Source organism: Haliotis asinina, chromosome 15, assembly GCF_037392515.1.
Source record: "Haliotis asinina isolate JCU_RB_2024 chromosome 15, JCU_Hal_asi_v2, whole genome shotgun sequence".
Taxonomy (NCBI): domain Eukaryota; kingdom Metazoa; phylum Mollusca; class Gastropoda; order Lepetellida; family Haliotidae; genus Haliotis; species Haliotis asinina.
The window spans coordinates 19,279,457-19,292,487 of NC_090294.1; the positions used below are offsets into that span (position 1 = coordinate 19,279,457).

General features: G+C 37.2%; 1 protein-coding gene across 2 annotated transcripts in view; it reads right to left on the minus strand.

The window, feature by feature from the left end:
* Positions 1–1,811: 1,811 nt before the first annotated feature.
* The window catches only part of LOC137265184 (leucine zipper putative tumor suppressor 2 homolog), a 76,710-nt gene continuing 65,490 nt past the window's right edge, over positions 1,812–13,031 (minus strand). For both annotated transcript variants that reach the window (XM_067800524.1, XM_067800523.1), the window contains exon 3: positions 1,812–5,500. In XM_067800524.1, the coding sequence (XP_067656625.1) occupies positions 4,193–5,500 (1,308 nt within the window). In that variant the 3' untranslated portion in view covers positions 1,812–4,192. The remainder of the gene's footprint in view (positions 5,501–13,031) is intronic.

Below are 13,031 nucleotides of genomic sequence, written 5' to 3' on the forward strand. Positions count from 1 at the left end.
TCTAAGTTCATATGATTTTTTAACTGAATGAGGAGTTGCAAAAATTATGTTAGACAGTACGCTCTAGTCTGTTGCAACCCTGATGGAATGTAAAATTGTAAAATTGGACCTGCATACTGAAGGACTTGTAACAGGCATTTTTTTGTAACATTTGTAAATAATGTAAGATTGTATCCTTGCTCCAGTGGTTAGGTCTCAAGGTCTAGTTAGGACTGGTCTTCAACCACCTGAGCTTGTTGTACGATGCAAATGACATACTGTTGAGTATGGTATTGCTAGTAAACAACAAACAAAATGTATCCTTGTTTAACTGTTCCCTGATATCTCTATATCAAATAAGTCATATACTGCCACCTTCAGTCTGGTTGTATTGCATTTCCACACATTCAGCTTGATCTAATTGTATACCCATGTCTTCAGTTTGGTTGTGTTGTACACCCACACCATCAGCCTGGTGGTATTGTACACCACACCTCTGGCCTGGGCTCACTTGCACAAAGCAATCTTAGCCCTACAATGATTGTAACTCCCATCCTCCAACATAGGCTTAAGATAGTGCCATAAAAGGCGACTATGCTTGTCGTAAGAGGCGACTAACAGGATCAGGTGGTCAGGCTTGCTGACTTGGTTGACACATGTCATTGGTTCCCAATTGCGCAGATCAATGCTCATGTTGTTGATCACTGGATTGTCTGGTCCAGACTCGATTATTTACAGACCATATAGCTGAAATATTGCTGAGTGGTGTAAAACTAAACTCACTCAAGATAGTCGTAGCGCTGAGATCGCTTTGGGCAAGTGGGCCCTGGTTGTATTTTAGGACCACACATTCAGTCTGGTTGCATAAACCTGCATCTCTGGTCTGGTCATATTGCACACCCACATATCAGCCTGATTGCACTGCATACTCACAACTTCAATCTTTCTGTATTGCACACCTACATCTTCAGCTTTGTAAAACTGCATACCCACACCTTCAGTCTGGTTGTATTGTACACCCACACCTTCATTCTGGTGGTATTGTACACCCACACCATCAGCTGGTGGCATTGCATACCCACACCTTCAGTCTGGTTGTATTGCATTTCCACACATTCAGCCTGATCTAATTGTATACCCACACCTTCAGCCTGGTTGTATTGTATATCCACACCTTCAGCCTGGTTGTATTGCATACCCACACCTTCAGCCTGGTTGTATTGCATACCCACACCTTCAGCATGGTTGTATTGTAAACCCACACCTTCAGCCTGGTTGTATTGCTAATCCAACCTATACCAAACAAAGCTATCCAGAGCATGTGTCCTCGCTTTGGCTGAGGTAGATGGCAGGGCATGAAGTCATCCCATATATGGCATCCTTGTCATTTTGCCGACTCAGTGGCCATATGAACAAAGTATTTGACATCAGATAAGATAACCTTCAGTTCAAATCCAGACACACCTAAGGAATTTCTTGGAAATTATATATCATTATATTACATTTTCATAAGTTAAATGTTATCAAGCAGAAACTTTGAATTGCCAAATAAATATTCATATTCTTGGCAATCACTGACAGCAAAACTTGTGATCATTCATATAGTTCATGTGCAAATACCAAAGTTTAATGATAACTTGTTGATTTATAGCAACAAACTCTATCCCATAAACGCTCATAATGCTAACAATGAAAAACTCTTTGTCTGATGCTACAGTTAACAATCTTCAAGCTATATGGTGACACTGTAAATAATCGAGTCTGGACCAGACAATCCAGTAATCAACAGCATGAGCATTGATCTGGGGCTACAGTTCACAAATCAACACTGGTTAGATCATAAATCTGTTTTATTTTGTGTATGAAACTGTACATATCTGACTAGTATTTCTTTGGGAAATGCAACGTACATTACATTGTGATACTAACTGCCGTCGTTTAATATCAATATACTGTACACAGCCATTACAGGCGACATCTGCACTCACCACACAGATGCTAAGGCACAAATCCAACATTACGCATGTCTGATTCACATGGGCTTGAAATAGATTACCATCAACTGCACTCAATTTCGGTGGAAACTCCCCTTAATGTCCCTGTTAGTTTAGCAACAAGCAAGCAGGAAATCTACTGTTAGTTAAAAAGATATGGATAAAGGTTAAATCTATTGACATTTAATTGTGATTTTTATATTTTTATAACTACAGCATATCTAAATGGAGGAAAATTCAGTGTATTGAAAAATCCCCATTTCTAGCAAAATTGTGGGACATCAAAACATTTTAGAATGATCTTTCATTAATAAATCTTATCAAAGCAAACAAGTTTCCACAAGTACATATACATGTACATACTCAACAAAGAAAGTTAAAGATCACCCTAATTTTCAATATTTAGGTATTTACTTGTTCATATTATGATCCAGAAAGTTATTAAATATTGAATATTGGGCTGGTCCTGAACCTTTTTACTGAATATACAAATTACACCAATTTGAAAATCCAAACCAGACATGCATAATGTTTTCAGTCCAGGCCATAGTTAATCACAAATTAATGTGACAGAATGACTTCACAGTACACTTTACTGGTCAAAGTTGATTCATTTCATGAAATCAACATCGTCAATTACGAAATCAACATTTCGTGACAAGATGTATTTCAAAATGCCTCAATACAAATCTATGATTTTATTAATATTTTAACACACTTACTGTTAGTTTAAATAATTGATAATATTTTTTGTAATATATAAACAATAATTTGGCCAAAGTAACAAATCTCATGATCTGTTGCCATTGTTGTAAATGAACCACAATGGACACAACAGTGTAACTACTAACATCTTTTTGATTTTTAATTGTTAAACAAATGCCTTTTATATAATAAAAAGCAATGTAAGAAACAAGCTAACAAAAAACTAAAATCCTTCTCAAGGAAACAGACAATTATATACCCTATCGAAATAATTATCAATGGAAACTCGCAAAATACAAATGTGGTGAAAATCACCTAATATATCAAGAAACACCTTTATATATTTTTAAACTTTTTGAAATCTGTTACATTACATATTAAGTCTTATGAACCAGGGCACTTTATCAAGATTCATTAACACATTTAAAAAGAGCACTAAAAAGCCACGGATAAGATATGAAAAAGTAACAATCATTTAAAATCAAGTTGAAATGTACAAGCAGTAATCATTTGGACATAATATACTTGCTCTTTTCAGAGATCAACAAAACCAAATGTACATTTTCATTGAGAGATTCAAATTTAGGATACTGGAAAACATTTTAATCACCTTGACGGCTGAAAAATATCTTATCAGTGGAAACACTTTAGAAGTTGCATGTACTCTGAATCTCAGGAAGAAATTGAAACTGGAAAGGTACGTGGAAATTTAGCAAAAAGAAATAAATCAGCATTTAATTTTTTTTAATGAACTGAATGTATATGAATTAAGTACCAAGTAGATTCTACTGAGGCAATCTCCCAAACGTCACATAACAAATATACTGGACTAAATAAGTTTGGAATATTGGTAATTTCATGAGTGATATTTCATCTGTATGTCAATGAATCAATACATCATTGTTCATAATTTCAAATTATACAAATATCCCAAACTATTTTTGTCCAGTATAGAGTGAAATCATAGATTGTAGTCCACTGACATCATCAGTTACATTATAAATCTTGATTAAAATACATTAAAATCAACTAATATGTTTCATCAATACACTAGGAATCATGTGGGGTATTTATCATACATACATGTGGACATGTTAATATAAGGTGTATGCCAGCAGTATGAGATGTGAGCACCACATACATGTGTATATATACCGGTAGCCAATCTTGCACAAATTTAAAAAGTCACATGTTTGTGGCAATTCCTTTGAAACAGAAAATGGTTGGATGGGGACAATGAGAAAAGGCACATTTCTACACTCAATGCAAACAATGTTCTTTTTTCATCCAATTTTCTCTCTGAAATGAAAGTAGTTGTCGGTACAATATGACTTATTTTCCAAATTTTGCCCAAACTGCTTAAATCCAGACTGTGAATATTCCATACACAGTTCACTTATCGTCATTCACATAAATGCATCAGCAATCATCTATAAATTCACTTTGGCACATTCGATGAGGGCGAATTCACGTAGCACCCACAGACTTCAACATACAAAAAGCGCACCAACGCTTCAACACACAGATTCTTCACCGTTCATAGCCATTAGTTTTAAATCTCGACTTTCAAGTTCTAGAGTTAGCTGTTCAACTTCAGCTTCCAATGTTCGGTTTTTCCGGTACATCTGTACATAGTTGAGCTGTAATTGTTTCTGGTAGCGAATCACTTTGTTCTTCTCATCCAACCATGTTTCTCTGTCCTTTTCGAAATTTGCACGATGTACAAGGATTTCGTCTCGTAACCTATCCACCTCATCTTTTAATTCCGCTATTTGTCTGTCCCTGGCGGAAACGATGGAAGGTTTGAGCAATTCCGGCTCTGTGTCACACGCTGTGTCGTCTAAATCAGATTGCACGCCGGCATCACAAAATTCTGGCTCTTCGGTCGATAATTTTCCAAGTTCGTTTTTCAGAGATTTTAACTCTTCTGTCTTTGAGAGTATTTCTCGGAACTTTTCCGACAATTCTTTATTCTTCTTATCCATTTCTGACTCATGTGAATGGAGTTGAGTTCTTAGGGTTATCAGCTCACGGCTCTTTTGAGTCACTTCCTGGTTCAAATCGCGAACTTGCTGACGCAGTTCGGAAGTTTCATTAAGTTCTGTTGTAGGATGTCCATTGTGTTGTAGACCTCCCAGCCTCAATTTCATATCTCGGACTTCGTCTTGATAAGAGCTGCATTCTTTGCGAAGAATATCTTTCTCCAGGTACAATTTATCATATTCATCCTTCAACGCTTTTTTCTCTTGTTGAAGTTTATAAACCTGCAGCGATAACACCTGTTCCGTTTTGTAATTCTTACGCTGCTGAATTTTGAATTTCCGTTCATACTCCTCTCGCAATTCACGCATTTCTTTCAGCCACCCAGATTTCTTTTCTTCATAGACTTGAAATATTGCTCTTTCGTTTCTGTCCATGACGTCACGCAATGTATTCAACTCTGCATCCTTTTCTTTCAACATGGCTTCCAGTTCACCAACTCCACTGTCACTTGGAGAAGGTGTCTGAACAGGAAATACCTCCATGTTATTTGAAGACACACGGCTGACATTAAGCGATGGCAGCGACTCCGGTCTGTCGAGTGGTCGCGAGAAGTCGCTTGAGAAACTCGTGGACCTCTCACTGCCATCATGGTGAGAACTATGCGAGGAGTTCATGGTCTTGCTACTTGTCATACTGCCAGTCATGTGATTATAGTCATGTGACCCATACCCTTCATCCTGATTGGATAGTCGTCTCTTTGCTCCTTGGGGTGGACTAATCTGCTTTGCACTGTTCACAGGCTTAAAAGCGATTGGTCGCACAATGCTTCGGCCCACATTCTGTAAATAAACAAATGAAAATCAGCACAATTCATCAAACAAAACAAAGAACAATCTGTTTAACAAGTAATGTACAGTGAAGAAATGATAAAAATAATTTTTAACTGAAAAACATAAGGACTGAAACAACCACCCTGTTGAACCCCTACCGTAACTTTGAATACATGACTCTGAAAGCAAAATGGTCACAAAGTCACTCAAAGCTAATATACACAGTAAAATATGACCACACATGCCCTCATTATCAGAATGCACATGTACCTAAATACCTACTCTGAATACACCACAAACACAAAGTCATGTAGGCACACATTATGGAAAATGCCCTGGTGTGTGACAAGTTGCCTCATTAAGTTGCAGTGGTCTTAATAATTCAGATACTTCACAATATGGCTTCCCGTCAGAATCACCACAGTGACGTTAGTTGGGTCTATTATTTCATCCATCCAAGTTCAGCTTCCGGAAAAATATGACTCTTTGCGTGGCTAATAGCAAACCGTCTATAATAATCTGAGTTAAGTGCTCCTTGGAAATGGCCAAGTGCTTGTCAATTGAACATGCACATATGTATTATGTATTTTCTAACTTGTACATACCTGCTTGTCTAGCTGGTACCAACACCAATGGGAGTATGCTACTCAACCGTAACTAGGGATACTCCCAACTACGTACATTGTACATTATCAGTGTGGCTTAATGGGTATCAAAATTGGTTTAAGAGGTTGGTATATTTTGTTCTTAAGTAAAAGTAAAAAAGTAAAAAGTAAATAATGCCTGTCAGTTTCAATTCACAAGATAAAATGTTTCATGTCATTGCATAATTCTATATCAGGGATGTTAATAAAACAGTTTTGACCAGACAATCCTGATTCAAACCACACGCAATGTCCGCTTTACTGGCCCGCTATAATTTCACCCTTATTTAACAAACTATGCTTATTATCATCACAATGATTACCATTTCATGTGATTAAGATAATTGTTAGTTGCCAACACACTGTGTACACAAGGGGCTGTGTTGTAACACATCGCAGTAGGAGGTAACAGAACTATGGTCTACCCATATGAGTGAGTTAAGTTTTACACCATTTTAAGCAATATTGATATCATTATGGGGGCACCGGAAATGGGCTTCACACATTGTACCATTTGTCGTGACGAGTGTATGCTATAACCAGTAGGCTACCACACCACCTCTGCACCCATATGAAGAACAAATCCATTCAAAATGGCCAAAAAGAAGGGTTCACTAACATCCTCATTACATCCCTAACCTGAATGAAACAGATTGGTCAAAAGAAAACTACCAGCAAGACCAAAAGCAGGAAATCTCAAATACTCCAGAATCATCCTGAATCATCATCATCTTACAATATAAAATCCTGATTACAAATAAAAAAGTATCTGGACATATAAACATACATAAAAACCCTTACACAATAAAAGATGTTAAGGCCTTAAGATCTGTCATGTCACAAGCTAAGTCTGTGCTTGAAAAATAAAAGAATAAGATCCACTAATCTAACAGTAGAAAAAAACACACACTTTAATTCTCCCTGCCCAGCACTTTATATAAACTGAAGATTTTCCACAACAAAGACATAGTGTGTTCTTCTTCACTGAAGTAATCTGGGCTGACACAAAAGGATCTGATTTCAGCCTAACTGCTGAGTATATCTTCCTGGAGTGATGTGGGTTGGGTTCTACTAGAGCTTGTAGTATTTGATCCTTAGCCTGGCCAACTGTCTTAACCCTTGTCGGTAAGACTGGGTTACAAATAATTATAACACTGCAGACATTGACAAAGCACAGGTAGAAAATCAAAGGGGATTTTCTCGGAAATTGTATACACTTGAATATTTTTGTGAGCAGTGGTATTGGGACTTAAGATACTGTTTTGAGATCGTGACAGTTTGGTGATAACAATGGTGATAGTATCATGATAAGAGCTGGGAAGTGTTCTTGGTGCAAGCGGGGGGAAAAACATTGGGGGTGGGAGAGTGAATGGGTGAGTGAGCAAGCTGGGTTTAACATGTTTATACAGCATTTTTCAGAGTGTCAGCAATAAAATGATGCAGCCTTTAAAAAGTATGCAGATTGAATCTTTCTGTTAGGTCTACATCCCCAATATGACTGTTACTTTCTGCATTGACACACATTGTTTCACTCGGTGCATTTTCTATTCGCAACACAATGTATCACCATTTATGACACTATCCATAAACTGAGCCATACCACATCTCACCGCAAGGAATGCCAAAAGTTGTATTCACAGACTGTACCACTTCAAGCAATCAATCCATCATCCTCTAGAAGATAAACCAATTCTAAACCCACTAGGCTATACTGCTAAACACAGCACTGTAGGTAACATGTATCACCTGTCACATGCCAAAATATGGCATGATGTGCATCAATTTAAATTTCTAAATGAAAATAAACCAAAATTTGCAATGGTCACACAAACAAAATGCTACACAACAAATACAAACCCAATCCATAAACCTACCTTGCCTTGATAATCTCATCTGATCACAAACCATTGTCAGCAAGAACTTAAACATCCCCCATCTATATTCAAAATTAGAAACATGACCTCCTCAACAATGAGCACATGATCTAGATCTGTCATCAAAAGGCGACTGGAAACGCCAAACGACTCGGAATAATCAATCTAATCCTATAAGTCGTGTCTATTTCCAGGTTCACAATAGGCGATAACAGAGCTTAATGATTGGAACAGCTTTAGCACTGTTTGAACGGACAAGTGCTGACTTGTAAAAAGACAATGCTACGATCACTGCCAGGCTCCCTGCTAAGACATTCTAAACACATAGGTAACATACAATAGTAAGAGAGGCATTTCAGATGAAAACTACAGATAAAACTAACTGACAGAAATCTGATACTAAGATATCCTGTTAAGTTGCTGACCATATTGTTTATAGTTCTTGGACATTAGGCTAAATACAAGTTAAGGACACACTAAGCTATATTATGGCGATGATGAAATGGGCTTTACTTGTTTCCACGCTAATATCTTTATCCTTTTATTCAGTTATGTAGTTTTCGGCGCAGGCTTTGTGGTTAGAAGTGTTAGCTCAGTGATTTACTGGAAGGGGATTACGTGGGTGTTACTTAATAATTGTGGATAAGGAGAGTTAATGCTTTGTGAGAGAGGGAACAATTACTGGTCAATGTAAGTAGAGTCACATCCGGGGGGTAATTCATGCTATATTTACTGTGATTTCATGAGAAAAAAAAGATCAATTCAAATTTGCGAGTCAGTGATTATGCTTAGCATTCCTATAGCTCTTTGTGGTGAGCTTAGTATATTTATTCACAACCAGTTAATTCAGACTACAAATTGTGACCATGCTATTATTTTTAAGCAGACAAATTTAGTTTTGGCAAAAGGTGAAATTTTCAAAAAAAAAGGAAAAAATTTATAACCAATCATCAAGATTGTTTGGAGGTTTTGCCATGAAAACAATCATAAAAAAATCTTCAAAAATAAAATTGAAAATATTGTTGAATAACACTGCACTTATTATTTTGTATAATTTATTTGCACAAGTGTGTATTTAAGAAATACAGTGCAGTGTCTTCTATAAAATCAGGAGAATGTAAAAAATTCTTCTTGTTTTCATCAATAACTCAGCATGAATTAATCACAGTTTGTAAATTCAACCAACAATAAACAACAAGCCCCATACAACTACTATCAGGGAACAGATGTAAATGCAGTTGACACTGCTTGACCCCATTGATCAATCAAACCTTCACTGACACGCATATTTCAAATATACCCCTATCTCTAAGATGGCTTGATAAGATTCCACTTGGTGACACCCATCTGTAATCTTATCCTGAAGGTAAAATGTACACAACGCCTACATTTCAAGGCCACGATGGATTCATTGTCTTATGAAGATAAGTTGTATGACTAACAGTATCAGTTACAGTAGTATCTACAACAGCAAAAATTACCAGAATATTTATGTGGGTGTATGGTACAGTCATACACATGTGATTGACGTATCTATTACTACAAAAACTGAGGAAGTATCTGATGTGAGATTAATAGTTTATGAGTTAGCTGATTGATCAAGGAATATGTATGTGGGTGAAGATTGCTGCAAGAAACCAGGGACATTTTCTTTTTTTTAAGATTTGACAAATTCGAAAAAATGTATTTAAAAATTTAACTTTGATCACATAAAAAAAAAGAACTTGTGTATGTCAGAGATTTTATCCCCCCAAGTATTTATGAAAACATAATTCAATATTTAGTATGCCATAAAAGGCGACTATGCTTGTCGTAAGAGGCAACTAAGGGGATCAGGTGGTCAGGCTAGCTGACTTGGTTGACATGTCATCGGTTTCCAATTGCGCAGATCGATGCTCATGTTGTTGCTCACTGGATTGTCTGGTCCAGACTCGATTATTTACAGACCGCCACCATATAGCTGGAATATTGCTGAGTGTGGCGTAAAACTCACTCACTCACTCAATATCTAGCATATGATACATAACAGAAAACTTACTATCAAGTACATCTTACATTTGTCATATTGTAGAAGCCTATTCAGAGGAAAATGTATAACATATTTTAAACAAACCATTTTGGAAAGAGATACTAGATACACCATTAAGTAAACAGGAAAAGCATCATTATTTTGCTCCACTTTTTGACCTAAACGGTTAATTTGCTTTGATTCCTTTTCAATAAATGACATTCATTTCATATGAACATCGTAATCAAGATTAAAATTATATTGGTCTCAAAGAATATTACAAATGAAACTGACACACTTGTAAATATCAGTTACCATGTGGCCAACAAATTATGTCAATATCTCACATATTGGTACCATAAATGCACAAAGAGCACCCTCACATTTATAGACCTGTATTAACGCAACAACAAATAGTTCCTCTTGGAGATAGGCACGCTTTCTCAAACACCATGCATAAAGGTACGCTATATTCTCCTCAATCAGTGGGTGAACCATCTAGCTGTACATGACGTGTAATCAGGTGAAATGTATCTGACTTTTGTGACAATCAAACACTGCTGTCCCAATAGAATCACCAGTCTGTGTAATCTAGTCTCAGACGAACTAACTTATGTTGGTATTTTCAGTTTTATGGACTTTTTCAAGTATCGGGCATTCATAATGAAATATCTATGTCAGTTGAAATGAAGAATGATGGTCCACCTAGAGACGGGTCAGTGGGAGTCTACTGACGACGAAATATACACCAGTACATATTGTTCCATTTGACACATCAAAATAGACATGCCATGGGGATACCATACAAAGTTCACTTATTCGAAATACTTGATCAAGGACAGAGACTTAATCTGTCTCACAGTATGTGAACTATATTATTTCCCCTTTTGACCAGCCCCAATGAACCAGGTTAGAATTGATCTTCAGCAACCCATGCTTGTCGTAAAATGCCAGCAACAGGATCAGGTGGTCAGGCTTGACCGATTAGGCTGGCACATGCCATCATTTCCCAACTGTGTAGGTCGATGATCATGATGTTGATCACTGGATTGTCTGGTCCATTTTCATTTATACTCATCACCATATAGCTGGAGTATTGCTGAGTATGGTGCTAGACAACAAACACCCAAATCAGCTACAGTCCTACATGAAGCAAGCATCCATAGCTTGTTATCCATAACTTCTGAATCTCTCTGGACTTCAATATAGCAACAACATTTTGTCAAAAGTATATGATTACAAATACACTATGCATCAGACACTTTGTTGGATTTTTTTCTGAAACTGCAGTCAACAATGTTCTGCCTCTGTAAACTAGCTAGTTGGTTCCAGAACTGGGACAAAGCCAAATGGTGACTGATACTAAGAGCATCACCCTAAGGATCATGAGAACAAAAAATTGACTAACTCATAGCAATTGAAGATATATGTCAAGGAATACGGATCCTGTGAGAGAGCGAGTGAGTGGGTAATAGTTTTACGCCGCTTTTAGCAACATTCCAGCAATATCACGTCAGGGGAAACTGTAAATCAATGCATGTGGGTAAAACAATTCTGTGATGACCATTATGACCAGTGACCAATGTTTCTGTGTACATTCATGCAGACCCATGAAGGTCCGAGGTAAAATAGGCCTTCAAGAACCTGTGCTTGCCATGAAAGGCACCTATGCTTATCATAAGAGGCGCTAACGGGATCTGGGAGGTTTGATCACTGACTAGATGCGTTATCAGTTCCCAATTGTGCAGATCGATGCTCATGTTGTTGCTCACTAGATAATCTGGTCCAGACTTGATTATTTACAGACTGCCGCCATATAGCTGGAATATTGCTTAGAGCGGCGTAAATCTAAACTAAACTAAACTCACTCACTCACTCACTCACTCACAACCAGGTCACTAAACTTGACCATTCAATCCTGGTATTCAATGGCCAATTTCAGATTTAATCCAACTCAGGTTTGTTCATCAATGTCATATTCAGCAATATTCCAGCTATATGATTGCAATTAGATTATCTAATGATCGATGTGATGAAAATCCTGACACAGTGGTTGCCTGGACTCCTATCCGATGGGTCACTTCTTACAACCAGTACAGGACTGCTAGGCCCTATTCTAACTGGAAGTCACAACAGAAAACAGTATTTCTGAACCATGTCACACACATAAAGAGTAACCCATCTTGACATCCAACAACTCACAAAACCAACATATCTCGTCTCATAAAGTCCATAAACTGCAAAAAACATAAACAGTTATGAAAATACCCACCGTCATGTAAAACGATGATGTATATGTTTGTTTTGCCATTTCTCTCCCAGAATGATCAAAGCTAGTCATCCAGCCATATAGACCAAGTTTAGAAAGTTCAGTCACGTTTCCTTCAGTGACACGAATGCAAAACGTACAACAGTTTGGCTCTACAAGAAGTGTGCAACCAATGCATAATACATGTCAATAGCACATGTGCGGCATAACAGTGCAATCAATTACACAACTATAGAATGTCTTCTGGTCGGAGATTGGGTGCATTTCATCTTGGATGACACAACCTTCCAGCATCAAAGCAATTGAGTCATTACTCACTGCTAATGTTACAACCACACGCCACTGTTTACTTGATGTGATGTTAATTTCACCTGTATATCAGTCAACAAGCTGAATCACATTTCAGTGTCGACACACAGAGTTTCTCTACACTGGCTTTGTTCCAATATTGTTCTAAATGCATCAGTTGTACAAGCAACAGTGTAGTTGTGTACTGCAAAATTAATTGCCACAAATCAAATCTAAACATTGCTGTGAAACTACGATGTTTCAAACCCAAATGAAATTATATCCCCTTTCACAGTATTCCTTGTCAGTCAAAATCTGGATAGCTGATAACAGTATCTCCCTGAAGGAATAACACACCTTTGTGGAAATGTCAATCACGTTCATGTAGGTATGAAATTGACATTTATCGAATGAAACTGACGTGATGTTCATTTCATGGCATGACACATTCCTACCA